We start from the raw sequence: 21953 nt of genomic DNA, 5'->3' as shown, positions 1-21953 counted from the left end.
CTCAAGGTTTTCCTCACTCTTTTTCTTTCTATCCTTCAAAGTTTCGTCTCTAATTCAAAGTTACTTTTCTTTCTATTCCCCAAATGCTGCTCTGTTACTGGACACAGCTTTCTGTCTGCTCACAGAGAACTAATAAAGAGACAAGAAACCCAAGAGTGAGAAACAGGAACAGTTAGACATAGTGAAGATTTATTGAACTTTATAATACACTGACACACTGTGACATTTCACATAATTTAATTAAAAAAAAAAAAAAGATAAAAAGAAAAAGAAGACATAGTAAGTATATTTTAGATATCAGCACCCAACAGATAAAGAAACATATAAGTGCTAAAAGTGCAAATACTTACATCCATGTGTCATAAGATGGCAACCAACCAAATCATATACTGCTAATGATGTCCTGATTTAGCTTAAAGAACTAAACGTCTCCAGTGGAACAGCTGAGGATTGGAGAAATTAGTACATAAACCTGCACAGATTAAAAGCATAGATCTAATACTGAGTTCTCAGAGTAAGCAGTATCAATGCTGCTGAAATGTTTATATCAAGACCTGAATTTTTCTATTTTAGTGGTAAATTTAGGTGCTGAATATGAGGTTTTAGAATATTGACCCAAATCCTGAATTTTAGATCTATATTTCGACCGTGAATCTGTTATGACCCAGAGATTCATGTGATCCATGGCCCAAGTGGGATATGTTTCTGTTTCCCACCTTGTACATGAACTTCCTTCTATTTACGAATGTAGATATGAGTATTCTTTTCAAAGGCTTAATAAACTTTAATAGGCTAAGTTTAAACACCACATATTACATACGTTTTAAGCCACTTATAATGTCGTCCAGTTCTCTTGTTCATGTCCAGTTAAAACCAGCTCAGAACTTCCAGTTAAATGACTTTCACCAGCCAGTGGAGAACTCCTAACACAAGCAGGTTGTGTTGGTCCTGAAATCATATTCTACACAGAAGACTTTCATAAACATTATCTTTAGTGCTATGAGGGGTGTAACATCTACCTGCATGCCTGTATGCTGTAATAAAGAACTATAATATTGTTACTTGGTTAATATTCTGGTATAGGATTAACACAAATCTCACACAATCTTATATTCCTGTATTAGCTTATATGATTGTACAATCAGGAGTGGAATGGAGTAATGTCCTGCAATTCATGTAAGGAGATGCTTCTGGCTACATTTCAGAAGATGAGCTAAGAAGAAGTGTGCAGTGCCATCGTCTGGTATCAAGTTCAAAAACTCTACAGGGTTCAGCTCCATGGCCACCACCGCCAGAGTCTCTGTTAGAAACACATCAACAAAGAAAATGTCACACATCCTGGATATGATTAAAGCAAAAGTGCTAGCCTCCTGCATTCAGCTAACTGAATCAGTAGGACCAAGAGAGTTGGGACAGATTCTGTCAAAACCTGTAGAAGTAAAGCATCCGGAGGCCTGGCTAACAGGGCTGAGCTCTTCTGCTCCTCTCCTCTGCCATCTACATGATCTTATTTACTGTTAACAAATGATGGATTATTTCTAACTTCTGTGGAAGCATGAAGAACAGCACCCCCAACTGTCATAAGTAAAAATACACAAGAAAATATACAGCAGCTTAAAGGATAAAATAATTCCCACTCAGAAGTTTTTTCTGCTCTTTTTAGTACGAGGCTATTCAGCCATATGACTGCTGTATCAACACGATTTCCAAACTAATACACACGGTTTTTCACGTTACACCAGGACAATCTGGTCTCTTTTTTTGAGCAACAACAGCAGTGAAGTCAGAGTTTGTTGGCTAGCTTTCTTTCATCAGCAATGGTGATCTGATTATTATAAATATTATAGGCTCATCTGTAAAATTCTTTTATTAGGGAAGCAGGAAGGCTGATGGCCAAGGTGATTTCTTTTCATCTAGGAGAAGGATAAGGAAGATTTTTACGCTGCCTGCCACTCCACTTAAATCACTTTAGCTGCTTTTCACTGAAAATAAATGTGAGAAAAGTAATTATCGCCTCCCATGTGGGAACCCTTTAATATGCAAATTTAATCATCTTGCAGAAAACAATCAAAGAACCAGTAAAAAAAAATCTACTCAAAGACCAGAACTGACCCATAGGCTACTAGATAAATAGCATTGTTCTAGTATATTTATAAGATATATAGCAAATGGCTACCTTTGAGAGCGGTGAGTAGAACACCATTATCTCCTGATGAAAGACGTATCCTCTCACAAAGCTCAGGAAACAGCTTCAGCCACCACAAAGCCTGCAGTGAAAGATAAGGACAAATGCATACTGCTTTAGATTTAATGATCTACTAGATCCCACAGCAAATAAAACTGTATTATTTATACTTAAAATTAGTACATTATTTACTCCCAGTTATCTAGCTGTAGTGTTCGAAGAAGCATGGAAGCTGTGTACCATTTTGTCCCTACGTAACTCATGGTTGGCGTAGGAGACGATGGCATGAGGGCAGCGGTCCAGTAGCTTCTCGATGGCGTTCTCATGCTGACCCAGTTTGGTGGCACAAAGCATGTGCACGCTAAGGCCAGTGTTATCCTCATCAGGTAGCTGTTCTAGCAGAGGCACAATGGAGGAGACGTCCAGTGTCGGGCCACAGAGCAGAGACTACAACATAGAAAACCACACTGAGGTCAAATTATATACTTTAACACTGATTCCTCAAAGAGACCTCAAAGCTGAGATACCAATATAGTTAACATGAACATCCTAGCAGGCATAAATAAATAAATTAATTAATTAAAATAAATTAATAAATAACCATGGTGCATGCTGGTGAATGAATTGTGCCTATGCTAACAGCACTTATGCTAAACAAAATATTCTACCAGTTATGTGTTCTTCTTGAATTTATGAGCTCTTTAACGGGAACACTTAACTCACAATGTCTTTTTTTCATAGAAGTATGCACTATATTTACACCATCTTATTCTTACTGTATAATTTAACCAAAGCGCTTCCATGGGAACATCTTCTTTAGACTGAATTCATTCACCTTCCAAAATGTTTATGTTCAGATGTAGCTCAGGAACTTGTGGCTTACTTCCACTTCACTATCATTTGTAAAAAAAAAAAAAAAAAAAAAAAATGTTCTTGAGGGTCAAAATGAGCAAACCTGGCAACTAAGCTGATCTGACCCACTGAAAAGAGCCAGAATTCTATAATGCTATAACCACAGTTATAGCCCACCCATCAACCACAGTCTTCTTTTCTTCTGGTGGTTCACAAGTCTGAGGCTCTTTAACTCACAGGTTAAGGATCAAGATAAAAATCATCTTGAAACATTATATAATATTCTTTCTTGTCCTGTGTCTTTTCTGCTTGGTTGAACTGACTTTTCTCGCGAGGCAGATTATAACTGATTTAGCTGAGAAAAAAATTGTCAATACTACCCGAACCGAACCGTTGATGATCCGTGAAACATCAATTCAGGTAAATGTACTCTGTAGTGAACTTACACAGTGCACGTGATTCATCGAACGTTACTCATACACAAGTGTGCTGAGTTACAGACCTGAAGTTTCTGAAGGTCTTCTTGGTGGTCATGTGTGATGTTGAACTGAGCAGGAGTCAGAATGTTCAACCACGGAAACAGTGACCCATAATGAGAGCAGGAGTTGATCTGAAAAGGAAAAGAAATGGTCACTCTATAGGGCACTTCATACTGTGCTCCAGGTCATCATCATTTTAAAGCCTTATTCATATACTGATTGGTATGGCTGCCTCTGTTAATTTTGATGTATTGACTCGTAGCAGCTCTTAAAATCTTAAAACGATGAGCTCCCATACAAAATCTATAAAAATTTGCATGTCTTTGCTTAGGTTCTATATATACTGTGTGTGTTGTACGACTTTGTCCTAGTCAGTGTGAGTTTGGGTCTGAACTCACCAAGTCCTCAGCTGTTTTAAGAGCTTTAATTCCTGAGCGCTCTCTGCACATGATGCGCTCGATGTATACAGATGTGAGGTGGAACAAAAGCTCCTGGACGATTGATTCCTGAGATGAAGCCACCAGAAGAGCCTCCCAGAAATCCACCAACAGCTGAGGAATGCTCTGAGACTCTGCACTGTCCTTGCACAACTCCTGATAGAGAGGAAGATAAAAATGAAAAGAAAAGAAAAACAAACGAGAAAGTGCCATCCACGAGGAAGACACTGTGTCATTTAGTGTACCTGAAAGAAGAGTTCAGCCTCCTCCAGTTTGACCTTGCTGTTCTCATGAAGAGCCACGACGGCGGCCACCAGCAGGCCGTCCTGAGTGTCCCGCAGGTGCCGTGCTAGCTCAGTGGGAACCATGGCTTTCCCTCTGCGATGCACAAGAAGCTTGGGTTCCTCTATGAAGCCGTACACCTGCAGCATCTGGTCAAGACAACAAGGGCAAAGAAAGACTGTCTAAACATTTAACTAGTTATTGAAAAAATATCTATAACTTAAACTTCAATGTTCCAAACTCTAAATATTCTAGTAGAGGTGCCTTAATTTCTAATTACCGCAAAAAAACCCGTCAGAGCAAGTATTACAGGAACATTTACCAAAAGAAAGTAGCAGTAAACAGTAGACCTTTTAAATGTGTGCTTTTCATGTGTCACATCCTTCAATGAACTGCTTTTTCCAACAAGAACATTTTATTGATGACTGCTTTGTAACAAAAAACTTCTCACATTAAGCAACAAGAACAAATGCAGTGCATGCTGGCACGAAACTGCAGACACGGCTGGATCTCACCTCCGCATGCCGATCCATCTGCTGTTGGTAGTAGTGCAGGTCTCCTAAACGCAGCGCCTGAGCTGCCTTACAGAGCGAGACTGTGACCGATGGGGCGCCACTGAGCTCCAGGTGTTCCAGATGTACACGTACACAGACAGGATTGGCGTTCTTCATGAACGAGCTGCTCACCACGTACGGGAGCTGGCCCGGCTCGGCCTTACTGAAGATCTCCAACACGGTGTTAGCGGTTTCCTGGAGATATAAACCTTTCATTTCGTTATCTGCCGTATACATCTCTATTTCTGAAATGCGCTGCATGCTCAGGATTCATCCATACTGAGTCTCAATCAGCTCCCTGGGTCATGAATCAGTACACAGTGTACATGAATTCGAGCCCTAGCTCATTACACATTAGGACATTCTAATTCATCAGTCACTGTACAATCCCAAAGATATGGAATATTTAAGTTTTATATGTCATATAAATGTGTTGGCTTCATCAATTTCTTTAGATCATAAAACACTTACAGGTCATTCAAATGACTTAAACAGACCATATGCACACAGGTCAGTATATCAGTATATAGGCTGATGCTGACTCAGTACACACTGAGACACTGACGACTCTGAGACACCGCTTTCCATGCATTTTTAATATAAGATTACATTTAAACACCATCTTTACTTTACTAGAATACTTTACCTTACTATACTACCTTTACTAGAATTTCTTAATAATAGGTACGCCCCTCATGTTAATATTAGTTACCATAGTGTTGTCCCTTAAATGTTATACTAGTTTCTCTTAAACAGATATCAGATATTGTTTAAAAGGTCATACAGTCAGTATGTGCATGTGAATAATAAGTATATTTACTTTTTAGAATGAGTTTATAAATTTAAATATTTTGTTTAGAAAAACAACAAATAAAAATGACTCTACAGGATTTTTAGCTGATTTTCTTACTTCACTGAGCTCTTCCATGGTTTCCTCATAGAGAGAGTGCTTCAGGAAGAAAAGAAAGCCATTCCCATAATCTGGAGCAGGACCCCTGCATACGGCAACGTTCCTCTGGATGACCTCCGTCACAGACAGGCCAGACATTTTGTAGTATGGAAGAGCCAAGTGACAATCCCGCTTCTCCAGCCTAGAAAGCAGATAGAAATGCAGTGCTAAAGGAATACTGGTTGAAAAATTGTACTATTGTGTGTAAATAGTGCAGCGCTTATCACTTATTTTACATTTGAAAAATGTGTTTGTATTTAAAATGTCAAAAAAAAGAAAGTCAAACTCTGTTCAAAAAGGGATCTGATACCAATGCAGTGCAGGGATGGATAAACTACACTGCACTGCTGGTTAGACAGAATATATCAACCGAAAGCCACATGCATGTCATAACTACATCTGTAGCAGACCACTGGGGAAAAATGTGGAACTGGTCAGTGTGTGGTTAGTGTTAAAGCTCAGAGATGCATATTTATTTTCTGCATTAAGATTAATTCATGGCCGATGTGTTCAGAACCTGTGGAGCTAATGGAAGCTGGTAACCTGGTACCCACCACAGCCTCATACTAATCATTAATAGTAAAGCAGTAAGATGTCATTTTACATTTTACAAGAATTTAAAAGCTAGACCTTTATAAGTTTGTTCTAGATGACAGTGTTAACAGTGTGGAAGTTACCTGCTGAAGCAGTCTCCCAGGTGAGCACAGCTCTCCTGAAAAGCTTCCTGGATCTTGGCTCTGTCTGTGTTTGGAGAGCAGAGCAGACTGGCTCTCAGCAGCAGGTGAGCTTCACTAAGCAGATGGACATAGTTCTGGGACAGCGGGCTGGTCTGCTCGTAACGTTTACTGTACTCCACCTGACGAAAGATAACAAACAATATGTACTGTTATCAGAGCTAACACTGGGATCATAACATATCGCTCGTACAGTCAGCAATGCCTCTGTATTTCTGCATAACATTACGACAGAAGCTGACAGAATCAATTCTCTTACTAAGACAATGTCAGTATTGTTCCTGGGTCCTGTATCTAACATTCAGAAACTTCAAAACTGATCTGTCCTGAATCATTTCCCATGGCAGTGAATTTACTATAAAAACTCCCTGTGAGCTCCTGATACTATAGACAAGATGTGGTATAACTCTGAGCCTATTAAAATAAATCTTATCTACCTTGTAGCCAGGACTACTCTCTGAACTGCCGATATAGAAAATGAATCAACACCTAAACCAGCATGTTAGTATAACAAAGAATCATGTTCATCTTACTCAACACTGACATGAATACCTAAAGCTCTATTTCAGACCATCTCCTATTAATGGGCTTTTTGAATAGAGTGAACTTTTCATCATGTCTATCAGTGTATTAAATAAACATACAGAATCAGATCACTGTACCATCTCTCTGTAGAGCTGCAGTGTGGACACGGTGCTTATCACGTACAGGTTCCAGCCATGACCACTCTCACTGGGCTCCTTTAGCTTAGACACCGAGGTTTTCTTGGATCTGGTACCAAAATGATTAAATACAACACCAATGAGATTTCATGACACGTCTAGGTAAGGAATTGATCTGGGATTCAGTTTAATCTGGCACTAACTAATCCCTAGCCCATATTGTACACTGTAAGGTTTTAAAGGCACAGATCTGTTGGTGAACCCAAAGGTTTTTGATTTAGTACATTTTTTTTCTTTTGGATTTTTTCCCATGTTGAGGACTCTGAACCAACGAACCCTTCTTACTTCCTGATCACATTCCTTAGATGTAAAAAGCACCTAGCTCACTTTAATAAGCTTTCCCAAATGTGTACTACAGTTCACTAGCTTCTAGTATTTATGTCTCTGAGTTACAGCAGTAATGTAGTACAGCAGTCCATTCATCACCAGAAATAATCTGCTCTGCGTGACTGAAGGCCTCACAATTCATTCAGTGCTCTTTAAAGCTTTTTTAAAAACAAACAATACTTTGACATGACCCACATACCCCTGAATTAAATCAACATGTTGCATCAGGGTGAATACAACACTGCTGTCTTTGTGACTAATAATATCAACCCACTTGAAGAAAAAAATAAAAACATCGACTGGAAATGAAATTTGTTTGCCTTTCGTCTCCTGCTGTAATTCACCTTCTGAATAAAATGTTTTCTGTTATCTACATTATTCAACTGAACTATATTATCTAACATAATCTAAACCTCTGTGCTTTTCTGACCCTCTAGACCAAAAATCCCCCCAAAAAACAACAGAAAAAGGAAATCTAAATGAATGTTAGATAAGTTGGGTCCACACAGGATTAGCACACGAACAGGGGGTGAGTTAGCGCTCTTTCAGGGGAACACTCGGTGTGAGATTAGAGAGAACACACAGGTCTGACTTACAGGAAGGACCTGGACAGGAAGCTCTCCAGAGCAGGGCTGGTGGTTGGATTTATACCTACTGCTAGGAAAATCCCTGCCATTGAGTTCTGCTCTTTTGATTTGCTACAATACAGAGCATTTGCTAAGGGTCAGTGAAATAGGAGATTATTTACATAATCACACAACTTGTGGTCAGCATCAATCATGAAGAAAAAAGCTATAAAGCTAGATTCAATCAAAAAGGTCAATACAAAGGGTCTCATGATTTATTTAGTAATGAACACAGCAGTCAGGACTCACTCAGTGGTGCTAATATTTGACATAGAATAAAAAAATTAATCAGACTGCTTACATATGTTTGTTGTTCTTCCATCACAGATTTCTTTAATATTTATCATGATTTGATTGAAAAATCACTTAAAAACCTGCAGCCAAGCCAAGCGAAATTAAATAAAGCTGAAAGCCAGCATTCAAAGTGGAAAAACTGAGCTAAGAGTGAGACGACGCAGCGCTGCTGATCTTTTTTTCCTAAATAAAAGCTTTGTTCTGGAGAAAGACGTGACCTACATAGATCTTCTAGTTGCTCGCTCTGTCTCTTCTTTGGTTTCAATGTCAGCAGCTGTGAGCAGAACAATATGATTCCCGTCATGACACAGAGACTTGAGGCCGATGAAGAGCTGGATACGGAGGGCAGAAACCTCCATAGTGAAAGGAGGACAGGCCTGGACAGACAGACAGACAGAAAACACACACGGGTGTGGACTGGAATAAAATCTGATATTCACAAACACTGACTGAAGCTTGAGAGAGCTGGATAGGTATATAGCATGGGTTAGCATGAGAAATAGTGATTTAGTGTTTGTGTGTTGGTGCACTAGTCTCTGCTGAACAGATTAAATGTATACACTACTCACAAAAAGTTAAGGATATCGGGCTTTCGGGTGAAATTTCAGGATGCACCTAAAATGCACTATAACCTTTCCAGGTGAACTTAATTTGACCTTCTCTACCCTTCTGAATGCACATGTCCAACTGTTCAGTGTTTCAGTACTTTCTGCAGAACTTGCTGTTCTCTAACAAGGTGCTTAACGGCAAAATTCACAAATGGTGTTTGATCCATGAATCCACCAATAAATGTTCTGGTTCCATTAGAATTGGTATTTAAACAGTCCTCTTCATCATGCTGTTCACATTTTGACATCATGAGACCAAGACCACACCTAACAATTGATCAACAGAACCTCACCATTGTGAGGCTTCAAACAGGATGTTCTCAGAGGGAAGTGGCCACTGAGCTTAGAGTGTCACAGAGTGTCATCAGCAGGTTGGGACAGAGATACAGAGAGACTGGAAGAGTCACAGAAAGACATAGAAGTGGACGTCCTTTGGCCACATCCCACGTTGATGACCGCTTCATTGTGAACAGTGGCCTGCGGAACCGGATGATGAACGCCACTCAACTCCAGGCACATTTAAGGGAGGTGAGAGGAACCCAAGTGTCACATCAGACCATTCGAAACCGTTTACATCAGCATGGTCTGCGTGCTAGATGACCTGCAAGGGTACCTGACCACACCCCCAGGCACAGGCGTCGGGCCAGGGAGCATTTACACTGGACAAGGGACCGGTGGGCCTCAGTGCTGTTCTCTGATGAAAGTCAATTCACGTTGAGCAGAAATGATGGACCCAACAATGTTGAAGACGTCAAGGAGAGCGCTATGCATCAGCCACTGTTGTGGTGGTGTTACAGTCTGGGCAGGTGTGTCCACTCAATACAGAACTGCCCTACAGCTTGTGAATGGTACAGTGACAAGCCAATACTACCTGAATAACATCATTAATCCAGTCATTGTGCCCCTGCATGAACAACACAGGCCTAATTTCATCTTCATGGATGACAATGCTCCAGCTCATCGAGGTTGCATCATTAGGGAACGGCTGCTGGAGGCTGGGGTACCTCAAATGGAGTGACCTGCACTTTCTCCAGACCCGAATCCTATAGAAAACCTCTGGGATCAGCCGAGTGGCCGTGTAGAGGCTCGTAACCCTGCACCCCAGAACCTCAATGACCTGAGGGCCGCCCTTCAAGAAGAGTGGAATGCCATGCCTCAGCAGACAATAAGTCGACTCGTGAACAGCATGAGATGTCGTGGTCAAGCTGTAATTGATGGTCAAGGGCACATGACAGATTATTGAGACATTGAGATTTTTTGTTGTGGTATACCCACCACTGTTGTTGGCTTTTGTTTCAGTAAATTGTTTGAGATGAGGAAATCACCATTGCAGCTTCTACTTAAATGCCCTACTTTCATGATATAATATCACTGTAGTGTGAACTTTTTACATTTTCCATAAATTTCACCCAAAAGCCAAATATCCTTAACTTTTTGTGAGTAGTGTAAGTAGTGCAATATATTACTAATCTTTATTAGTAATATATTGGTATTTAGGAATGTTCAAAAAATCTTCATTTGTTCTGTTTTCTTCCACTCTCAGCTGCTGTGCTCATGCCATGTGACTGTCACATGTAAAGTGGGTGTTACATGTGATTTTTCACCTGATTCAGGGTTAACACCATGTGTAATATATATACCCCTTACATCTAGTTTAATAACTGGTGAAAGTCTTTAAAAACTATTCATTAAAAGGCCACATTAAAGTGAGGAAGGCCTTCTGATTTGGCAGATATGTTTGCTGGCGATTCCTCGTGTCCTTAATTTCTTTAGGGGGAGGGGGGGAGGGTCTAAGAAGTGGACAGAAAATGAGGAAGCAAAACAAAAGGAGAAGTGTCCACTGTCTCATACTCTCAGTATGTGTACCAATAGTTGCTAAAGCTGTTTTTGCAATGTCTTGCTCGCTCTACTGTGCAATTCAAAGCTGTTTATTTTCACTCTCTGTCAGTGAATATCTTCCCTTTTCCATGTTATAAATCGTTATAATGTAGATCACTGTGAATACTTGGGTAAAGCACTTAGCTGCATGTGCTATTTTTTTTAACATATATGTTTCGGTCATGTTAAAAGGTGTTAAAGGGTTGATGTAAATATGTGATTCAGATCACGATATCAATCTCCTATTTAAGCTGTCTGAGGGGCAGCCAGTGGTCATTTCTGTTCAGAGAGTTAGCAGGACACGGCCACATTCTAACACTGTTTACCTTCATGGTGGTGTCGATGTAGGGATCCTCGACCCGAGCAGCCACGGCGCTACATCTTACAGAGAAACACTGCAGAGCATTTCTACAAAACAAAACAAAAAAGTAGAGGGAGACTTCAGGACTTTAGACCTCTTCCCTAATAACAAAAATATTGTGCTGTTTCAGTTCTTGCTTCTGATTGGTCAAAAGGTTTTAATTCATTTTCAGTATACACAGATCACAGGTTTATATTAATGTGCTAGCTTTAATACACTATCCTGTCATTCGGCAGGTCCTGACCAGTGGACAAGCCACATCATCTAAACTAAAGACATATTTAAAATGTGCTCTAATTTAACAAAACAGATAAAATATATAATCAGTGAGAAGGTGAAACTGTCTGTGAGGATATGTGTACTGAGAATTTATGGAAGTATATGGTAAGGAAAGAGAGAAAAGAGAGAGGAAAGAGAGAAGAGAGACTGGAAAGAGAGGAGAGAGAGAGAGAGAGAGAGAGAGAGAGAGAGAGAGACAGTAAAAGGAAAGTTGAGTGAGAGATTGTTTTACTAGAGCTGCTATAATGTGCTATAAATAATAAGACTTATGGATGATTAGATCATTATGAAATACATTAGGAAAACATAACTTGAACTCTCTGTTGAACTGCAAAACCTCACTCTGCCATGGATTATTTCTCTATAACAGCACGTCCAGACATGTTTTAGTTTTTCACCAACTGCCTCAGCTCCACAGTTTCTGCAGCAAGATCAGATCTTCCCTCTCCATAGAGACTATTGCCTTACTGTGTGATAACATGAAGAAACTCGTTGCACAGCAGAGCCTGATGGGCCTTCTCTGGGTACTGGTAGGCGGAAATGAGCTCTACGGTGTTCTTCAGGCTGTACATGTAACCAGCATTTGGTAGAGAAAAGAAACAGAACATACAGGCAGGATCACTGTTTTCAGCATCACTGCTTACATCCGGATTACCTGCACAAAGCACAGAGGGAGGAAGAGCACCGAGAAGTTAATGGAGCCTGAAATGAGCATGATGTCTACTGAACATAGCATGGAAAATGATTACCAGTGTACATGGGGTGGAGCTGGAGGGAGTGTAAGCGTGTCTCCTCCACAGTGCAGCCCTGGAAGAAATCTGGGGCAAACCTCCTGAAAACAAAACAAGTGAGGAACATGGTTTCAGTGTTGTTATAATGTACACAAAGTTCACAAAGTGATCAAGAAACCTTTGCTCACTGATGGTTTTTTTGCACCTGTACAAGATGTAGGTAACTCCCATGTTGTCGTTTGCCTCTGTGTCCATCCCAGTCCACTCTAAAGTCAGGGACACTCCACAATCCTTTGCCTTATCTCCCAGCATCTCCAGATGCTTCGGGAACACAAAGTAGTCGTCAGACTCGAAGGGACTCTGTGGCTCCTTTTTACCATCTAGATAAAAATGAAATAAAATGATATGTATTGATATATAAAGCATCAACTGGACACAGCAGTACTGCCTGTAATGCTTAAACAATTACAGTGCTCTTCAAAATTGTATTATTTGATCCATTTTATGCACAGCTTACTACTGTACCATAGCTGTACTGCAAAATATATAACATGACAACAATACCCTTAAGTCTGTATGAATCAGAGACTTAATCTCTCAATAAAAAATATATTTAAAAAAAGCGAAATGTCCTCATATCTAATAATACCAGCGTCAGTAACACCAGCTGCAGCCATAACATCTCCACGCAGCTGCATATGCTCTTCGTCAGATGCACATATCTTTTCCAGGTTCTCCAGCTTCACCACCAGCACCTCCAGCTCTGTCTGCATGGCCACGTACCCACCACAGAGAGCCACCTGTGACGGGCTCCAACCAGAAACGTACAGGATGAGGAGCCTCTCGAAGTCGAGGGCGTCGAGTTGATCGTTAAGTGACTGCCGCTTCAGACTAAACAGCACCAGGCTCTTTGCACAGGCCACCAGCAGGGCACCTGTGATGGAGCAGCAGGCAGTGCAGAGCGGTGTCTCAGACAAAGGTATCTCCACGATCTCCATCTGTTCCTTGGGGGTGCCATGGAGAGCCTGGCCGCGCATGAGGTGCCCGAGCAAGCGAACGCCTACACGCTTCTTCTCAGCTGCTTGATAGCGCCAGTTGGTGTAGGCCCTCAGGTAGGTGGCACCATTCTTCTCCTCAATGGTGACCAGGTAATCCCCTATAAAATGAACAAAATGGAAGAAAATCTGATATCATAGGTGCCAAAAAAGGAAGTGGTATGTTTCCAAAGGCATAGCCATGGAGGCCAGGGAAACTGAGATGCAAAGAAGGGGATTATATAGCCAGTAGCTGTCAGAAGAAGAAGAAGAAGAAGATGAAGAAGAAGAAGAAGCCTTTATGATCACCACACATACATTACAATGAAGTGAAATTCTTTTCTTTGCATATCCCAGCTGAGGAAGTTGGGGTCAGAGCACAGGGGTAGCTATGATACAGCCCCCCTGGAGCAGAGAAGGAACTTGCTCAAATGAGGCAGCTTGGCAGTGCTGGGGCTTGAACCCTGACCTTCTGATCAACATTCCAGAGCCCATAATACCACTATGTCCAGTCACTAAGACTGGAAACTAAAATAAGTATAATAAAAAAATCCAGGTTTTTAACATAACACCTCCCCCTGCTCTCCCTGTGTCTGTGTGAGTTTCCTCTGGGTTTTCTGGTTTCCTCTACATGAGCTGTGTGTGTGTGATCTATAATAGTCCTCTAACGATGTCCCATCCATGGTCACCCCATGGCCAGTTTACCTGCTACAGGTTCAGGATTCAGGACTAACTGAGAAGAATTTAGCAGTTATGAATGAAATAATGAAATTAATCTAGTTATTCCTTACTGGGTGAGTAATTTTATGGTTTTAATGGGAAGTTACTCTAAACACAGCCAACTGATGAACTTAATTGATGAGTCTAAGCTTAAATTTAGTTAACTTATTTAAGGGGAAAGGTTTGACTCACCGATCTGACTGTACACGATACTGTGCACTATGCCCATGGTGGAGAAGCGACAGATGAGTGGACATTCCTCCTGCTGTGTGTGGAACACCTCGACCTTACATCCTCCAGCGGAGACCAGGAACAGCGCTCCGCCGCCGCAGCACACCAGCCCGGGCTCCTGGGTCGCAGGGACGATCCGCTGGGCCGCGAATGGGTGGCAGTTATACACACGGACCATTTCAGTTCTACACACGGACCATTTCAGTTCTACACACTGACCATTTCAGTTCTACACACTGACCATTTCAGTTCTACACACTGACCATTTCAGTTCTACACACTGACCATTTCAGTTCTACACACGGACCATTTCAGTTCTACACACTGACCATTTCAGTTCTACACACTGACCATTTCAGTTCTACACACTGACCATTTCGGCAGCATGCATGGTTTAAAGGGAACCGTTTCTTGCAGGTTTAATCTAATCTCCCTTTAGTCCAGTACAGTCCAGTATCACATGCTGAGCCGTCGTGTGATATGATCCAGCAGAAAACAAACAAAAAAACCTCAGTTTATCCGCTTCATGTGTGTCTTTTGTTTGCCAAAGAAAAGCAGTGAGGGAATAAAAGCAGCAGAAGCTCCTGGTGTGTGTAGAGATCACGCTTATGGAAGTAAATCAGCTAAATATCATTTCTGTCACTTTCTTACTTCCGCCAGGGTCTGGGCGGGGCAACATGTACAGTCTACTCTCCTATTGGTTACTTACCCTGACAACAAAGCAAACTGCAATCTGATTGGCTGATACTTCTCTTCGCACAGTCAGGAAGAGCTCTGCATGCTTGTACAGAACATAAATTACACTTATGACAGTTTTGGTTGGTGAACAAAATTTTGACAAAGTTCCACAAATCCAGAATGTATTCCCAATTATGAACTATAGTATTGTTGGGAAATATCAGAGCCCTAAATTTCAATTCAGTTTTATTACAGCTCTTTTTAACATAAATCACAATTCCACATAGAAATCTTTGCAGATTTATTATTTATTCCTAAAGAGCCGGACAGACCAGGGAAGAGTCCCTTACAGGACATGAGGAAGAAACTTTGAGAAGAGACAGACACCAAAAGGGAACTGGACCCCTTACGGGTGACTCCGGAGAGTAGGATCATCACTCATTAATTCCTCCACAGACTGTGTGCTATAAAGTCAAACTGTACTAGCTGTGATGAAATAAACTTCAGTACGAGCATCAGGCTCTGTTTTTTCACAAACAAGGCCTGTACTGTGCCTTCACCTGCATCCTGTACGCAGCAGCACCACCACCACCAGCACCACCCCCCCTCTCTGTGTACCTACATGGGTTTTCCTCCCACAGTCCAAAAACATGTACATTAGGTTGATTGCTAATTCTAAATTGCCCATAGGAGTGAGTGTGAGTGTGTTTGGTTGTCTGTCTGTGTGTGTGGCCCTGTGATGGACTGGTGACCTGTCCAGGGTGTACCCCTGCCTTTCACCCAATGTATGCTGGGATAGACTCTAGCAGATCCCTGTGACCCTAATTAGGAATAAAGCAGGTATAGAAAACATAGTGGGAGATGACACACCTGTTATAATTAAGAAACACAAGGTCACACTCTTTTATCGTTTGTTTTATTTTATAATTTTATTGCAGGCTGCTTTTTTTTTCTTTCACAGCTGAATGACCTGTGTGTGCTGTTTAGGCTGTATTGTTTCATCTTGAAACCATTACCTTTGTGTGTGTATGTGTATATATATATAAATACATTCCTAGATTTAAATTCATTTTCAGAGTCATTGATAAAACAAAACTTTTTTTGCCTTTCATATTTAATCATCTGTAAAGTAGCCAATTTCGAACACGATGCTCAAATCATCTTTACCCCAGAATTTAGAGAATATACAGAGTTGCTATGCCTGATATTATTTCCTTTTCCACGACTAAAAAGTGTTTCATATGATTTTATAGTGCGGAGTGACCTTTTGGTGCGTGGTATTTTATTCATAGTTTCAGTGACCATAGCCCAAGGTTGTGGCTCCTTTCTCCAGGGCAGTTAGGAGCAGTTGCTGGTATTCTGGGAGGCACTGGGAGCGGTGGAGGGGGCAGAACCAGCACAGACCCAGACAGAGGGGTTTTGGATGTCCTGTGTCCGTTCTCCAGTTCATTTTCAAGCTGCATCATACCAAAAACACACAGTTACTCCATCACTATCCCTATAAAGTTCGAATTAAATCTTATTACACCAGAGTATTTCTGTTTGGTTCATTTTCTACAACAATGCTGCTCTGAAAATAGTTCTTTCTGTTATTCAAAGGACAAATTTATATTAATGTGTTTATTCTAATCCATTTTTATCTCATTCAGATACGTGTATAGTGAACTCGCCACAAAATATTATTATTATTAAAAATGTCTACTTGGTGAAGTTATGTTACACAGATGGAGCTTGTAACAGTTAGTTTCCAAACTCTTTTTCCTTTTCCATCACTGGAACATCTTCAGGACAGAAGACTTGGTTTTTTGGTTAAATAAGCTTTGCTTTTTCTTTTTTTTTCTTATTAACATGAAAAGAAAAGAGGAAAAAAGAGAAGCAGGGAAGAGAATCATTGTTTTATACCTATATACACACTATAACTATATCTACTACAACTATAAATATACTATAACTTGGAGCTAACTTGTCTCACAGAAGATTTGAAGCACTTTGTAAAAACTGGCAAATGGTATAAGGGGAATAAAACCCTTTGGGATGTGCAGTTACAGGAAAATAATCAATATCAGGCTGCACACCCTGTCATGTTTTATTCCTCGCAATAATCACTTGATACCAGATCGATACCTACCATTTGCTGATGAAGTGAACAGCTGACACTGGTGAAACATTTTTTCTTAAATTTTTCAATATTAGGGTGCGTTCCACTGATCCAGCTATCCTCACTGGAAGTCACCTCAAATTCATAATCGGAAGTAGTGTGTGATCCAGTACAGAAGCCCTTCATCTTAAAAATAATAATCATAACAATAATAAAGATGCAGTGAAAATCTATTATTTATAGGCACTCACAGTATATTGTATTGTTTTGAGCTGTATTACTTACATGTGTCCCATTCATTGGCTGGCACTGACTCCAGTCTACATCAGTCAGTGTTTTGGCACAGTCTGTTTCCTGTATGATGAACTCCACAAAGTAGGATGGACCAACAACCCACTATTAAAGAAAAGTCGCCCTTAATAACAAATGAAGTGAATGAAAATTCCTGAAGTGAGTCAGAACGGTGAAAAGAACTTACCTGCATACTCGCCCCTGTTATATTCAGAAGAACAAAGTAATTAGACGTGTTTGATTCCTTGTTATATTTCTCAAGAGCGAGATTTGCTGTCTCGGATACGATCGGATCGTTCAGGCTCTCTGTTGTTGGACAATCTGGACACACTTCAACGATGGCAGCAGCAGGAACTGAAAATGAGCGCAACTGTTTGTTTAATGAAAATATCTATTGAGGTAAATATATAGATACAGTGACTGAAACCTAGCTTACCTTGCTGGATAGTGCAGCTATAGTTACGTAAAGTAATGTTGGTCTGAATAAAGACAGATATATCACAGTTTCCGAAGACCTAAAACATATGTAGTGTATGTTGACGTGCATCGTTCCATTACATCTTATTTGATAAGCTTCTGTGCATTGCTATTCCTTTTGTTGTAAAGTATAAATGAACTGTTTATTTTTATTAATTAAAAAAAATGCAAAGTGAGCGAACAAAAGAAAAAAAAAATTAAATTAATACTTGGTGTGATGACCTTAAACCAGCATCTTGTACACTTTGTACACTAGCAGAAAGTCAGGGATTGGGTAGGATCAGAGTCAGGGGTCTGACTAACCAGTTACACGAAGCAGGTGATCATTAATATCATGTCTAGAATGAAACCCAGTCATTAACTGAAACAGAAGCAGCTGGGTAGGAGCTTAGACCTAGGTGAAGAACATCAAACTCTGTCCTAAGGTGAGGTTGTGGAGGTGAGTTTCACGTCACAGGTCATACACCATGGCCAGACTGACCACAGCAACAAGACACAAGGTAGTACTACTGCATCAGCAAGGTCTCTCCCGGGAACAGATATCAAAGCAGACTGGGGCTTCAGGATGTGATATTCAAGATATTTGGAAGACACACAAATAATCAGGTGATGTTGAGGAGCATAATGCAGCATATCATGTTCACTTCCCTTCAATCTCAGATGTTGTCCAGCAGTGCCATTAGCAACAAACTGGCAGAAACCAGTGGGACCAGTATACCCATCTACTGTCTGGAGAAGTCTGGCCAGAAGTGGTCTTCATGGAAGAATTAAGGCCAAAAGAAAGACCTCTGATGTGGAGACAAGGCTAAACAAAGCCAAAGGCACAAAAACATGGGAACTGGGGTGAAGAAAATGGCAGCAGGTCTCTGGACCGATGAGTCAAAATTGTAAAAATTTGCCTGCAGAAGGTGGTCATTTGTTTGATGAAGGTGTGGAGAGCGGAATAATAATGAGTGTCTGCAGGCATCTATGCAGGTTTGTGGCTGCATTTCTGCTAATGGACTTGGAGATTAATGGTGTCCTCAATGCTGAGAAATACAGGCAGGTTAATATCCATCAGTCTGATTGGCCCCAGATTTATTCTGCAGCAGGACAGCGACCCCAAACACATCATCACAAGTGACCACAAGCCAACGTCATTAAGAACTATTTTCAGTGTAGAGAAGAACGAAGAGACCTGGAAGTGATGGTTTGTCCCCCACAGAGCCCTGATCTCAACATCCTCGAGCCTGTCTGGGATTACACAAAGAGACAGCAGGATCTGAGGCAGTCTACATCCAGAGAAGATCTGTGGTTAGTTCTCCAAGATGTTTAGAAGACTTGATGCTGTTTTGCAGGCAAAGGCTGGTCACACTAAATATTGATTCGATTTGGATTTTTCTTCTCTTCATTTTCTTTCCATTTTGTTAATTGATCAAAATAAACATTACATTAGAGCATTTTTTACACAACTGTCTGAACCTTTAACACACTACTGCGTACACGTTTATATATCTGTGTGAGGACTTACTGGAACACTTCCGATATCCTTGATTTCACATGACTTCCATTTTGTTTTGCTGATCACATGACACTTCGTCTCCATCACATCTATTATCAGCTGTAAAAGCTTCCCTTCTTCCTCCTTTGAACACAATAAGTAGTTGGAATATTACTGGTCAGTTAACATGTGATCTTGTTTTATTCCACATATATCCATATCCATAGCTCTGATAGTAGATCTGTAGGTTGTGTTTCAATGATAACAGCTCATTCCTTGTGGATGTGCTTCATAATCTATGACTAAATGGATTAAAACACAGTTATTTAACAATGAAAACTGTGTATTCAGTGATTTGGTGAAGTTTTTTCTTTCCAGTGTCAGTGCTTTGTAACTATTAGTAAGTTTTCCTTCTTGAGAGACTCTTCAGGACTTTCTGTTATCTCAGTAATATGACACGCTTGTTTTGGTAAAAGAGAAACAAAAGACTTTGGGACATGCTCCTGGTCAAGCCACACCATCACACCACCCCAATACTGATTACTTTCCTATAACAGCATGCCCTGCCATGTTTTATTCCAGAACTATCCCTTGACTAAAGAGAATAAAAGGAAATTAATCAGCATGAACTGACCTCAGACTCCTGCAGGACATCATACACTCTGTTGAGAGAAAAGATGAAGCCTTCCTTTCTGTCCGCATTAATCTGGTCCAGTGCCACCTCAGCTGCGGTCACTACACTCGGGTCGAGGCATCCTGTTGCTTCAGAAGATGTAGAGGCATTATGTAGGTATACACTTAACAGTAACAGGGAGATGAAGTGTAGTTTTCCCATTTTTCCCAGTCTAGCTGCTTCAGCAGGAACTGAGCGGAGAAGATGGAGGTTACTGACCATCTGTTTCATATTCAAACGCCCAGGCCAAACATGGACAATATGGCGAGATGGGCGGGCAAGATGGCGGCGCACATAGCTGCAGAAGCTCAGTGCTTTGCTTGGCTTTTCGTGTACATCCTGTTGGGCGAACAAGCTCTACCGCCGCCACGATCTCCTTAAGATAGGAGTTTGTTTCGAGCGGAGTGTTCCAGCCGACTTTTTCCGCTCACACTACATTCCGGTGGACATAGCAAGGAGCCCTGCAGGGCCAGCATGCTAGCTAGGCTACGGAAGTAGCCACTCAGACCACCGCTGCCCAGCCTTCTTCTCAAGAACGCCAGATCCCTCACTAATAAGGTGGATGAACTGAGGCTACAGACTGCGACTAACAACATTATGAAGGATAGCTGCATTCTGCTGATCACAGAAACCTGGCTTCATTCATCCATTCCGGACTCTGCTTTAGAGCTAACAGGCTACACCACACAGTGTCATGACAGGACATCGGAGTCCGGTACGCAGAGGAGAGGGGCTCTGTGTGTATGTCAATAACAACTGGTATACTTACACAGTAACAGTGGACAGTCACTGCTTCCAACACCTGGAGTATGTGACCGTTAAATGCAGTCACCTGAGAGTTCACTGTGGTCATGATTACTACTGTTTACATTCCACCGGATGCTAATGCTAACTCGGCTAAATCTGACATTTACATGGCAGCATTTGTAGTCAGCAGTGTACATATCCTGACACTGTGCACATCATAGCAGGGGATTTGAAGGCAGTGCTCCCCAAATTCAGCATGGTAAATGTGCTACAAGAGGAGCTAACACGCTGGACAGGGTCTACTCTAACATCAAGCTGGGCTACAGGGCCAGACCACTTCCACACCTGGGCCAGTCTGACCACATGGCCCTCCATATGTCCCCCTCAGGAAAACTGCTCCTGCCATCACCAATATGTCCAGATTTGGCCAGATGATGTCTCTCAGCAACTGCAGGACTGCTTCGACAGGACAAACTGGGACATTTTTGAACATCCAGACCTGGAGGTGTTCACAGACAGTGTGCTGTGCTACATTAAGAACTGCATAGACACCATCACAGTAGACAAACGTGTCTGAGTCTACCCAAACACCTCTGTGCTGCTGAAAAATGCCCAGCAGAGACTGCACTTTCTGAGGGTGCTCAGGAAGAACAACATTACCCAGAGACTGCTGGTGTCCTTTTATAGGTGCTCCATACAGAGCTTGTTAACGTACTGTATATGTGTGCGGTACACCAGCTGTACAGTGGCACTGCAGAGGGTCATTAACACAGCCCAGAAGACTGTGCATAATAAAGGACACCTCACACCCTGGACACACCATCTATTTGAACTTCTGCCGTCAGGTAGACGGTACAGATCTTTAAAAACAAGGACATATAGATTCAGGAACAGCTTCTACCCCACAGCAATTACCACACTCAATAGAACTAAAACATAACACACTGCTAGTAAACAAAAGGGATTGTGCAATTTGCTGGATGATTGACTTTATGGCTGTGTTTTTTTTCTCTCTAATCTTATTTTAAGTTTTAATACTATTTATAATTTTTATGCTCCTTTTTTATAATATAATGAGTGATGCACAGACAAGTTTGCATTTTTTTTTTTAATTTTGTTGTACATGTTACAACTCAATTCAGTTGAAACTGTAGCTACTGTTTCTTTCAGTCTTAGACAGTTGATGTTTTTGTTTTGTGGAGCACTACAGCCTCCATCATCACCAC

General features: G+C 41.1%; 2 protein-coding genes across 4 annotated transcripts; both read right to left on the bottom strand.

Moving 5' to 3' along the window:
- Positions 1–12: 12 nt before the first annotated feature.
- On the bottom strand, positions 13–14963 carry hps3 (HPS3 biogenesis of lysosomal organelles complex 2 subunit 1). Of its 2 annotated transcripts, XM_058401500.1 has the most exons (18): positions 14245–14963; positions 12948–13454; positions 12504–12678; positions 12317–12399; positions 12036–12222; positions 11254–11335; positions 8664–8818; positions 8118–8219; positions 7135–7243; positions 6416–6594; positions 5700–5880; positions 4751–4984; positions 4199–4384; positions 3915–4109; positions 3540–3647; positions 2426–2632; positions 2177–2267; positions 13–1300 (listed from the first exon to the last, which is right to left on the bottom strand). In XM_058401500.1, the coding sequence occupies exons 1-18, from the start codon at positions 14459–14461 to the stop codon at positions 1173–1175; spliced, it is 3126 nt and encodes a 1041-aa protein (XP_058257483.1). In that variant the 5' UTR covers positions 14462–14963; the 3' UTR covers positions 13–1172. The 2 variants fall into 2 exon arrangements, with proteins under 2 accessions (XP_058257483.1, XP_058257484.1); XM_058401501.1 differs by lacking the exon at positions 8118–8219 and having other exon boundaries at positions 14245–14962.
- Positions 14964–15861: 898 nt separating this feature from the next.
- On the bottom strand, positions 15862–21352 carry si:ch211-284e20.8 (uncharacterized protein LOC563738 homolog). 2 transcript variants are annotated; one of them, XM_058401504.1, is made up of 7 exons: positions 19942–21349; positions 19338–19451; positions 17787–17865; positions 17538–17704; positions 17345–17455; positions 17090–17245; positions 15862–16418 (listed from the first exon to the last, which is right to left on the bottom strand). In XM_058401504.1, the coding sequence occupies exons 1-7, from the start codon at positions 20209–20211 to the stop codon at positions 16248–16250; spliced, it is 1068 nt and encodes a 355-aa protein (XP_058257487.1). In that variant the 5' UTR covers positions 20212–21349; the 3' UTR covers positions 15862–16247. The 2 variants fall into 2 exon arrangements, with proteins under 2 accessions (XP_058257487.1, XP_058257488.1); XM_058401505.1 differs by lacking the exon at positions 17787–17865 and having other exon boundaries at positions 17538–17720; positions 19942–21352.
- Between the last annotated feature and the right edge of the window lie 601 nt (positions 21353–21953).

Source organism: Hemibagrus wyckioides, linkage group LG10 (genome assembly GCF_019097595.1).
Source record: "Hemibagrus wyckioides isolate EC202008001 linkage group LG10, SWU_Hwy_1.0, whole genome shotgun sequence".
Classification (NCBI taxonomy): domain Eukaryota; kingdom Metazoa; phylum Chordata; class Actinopteri; order Siluriformes; family Bagridae; genus Hemibagrus; species Hemibagrus wyckioides.
This window is presented reverse-complemented; position numbering and strand designations above follow the sequence as displayed.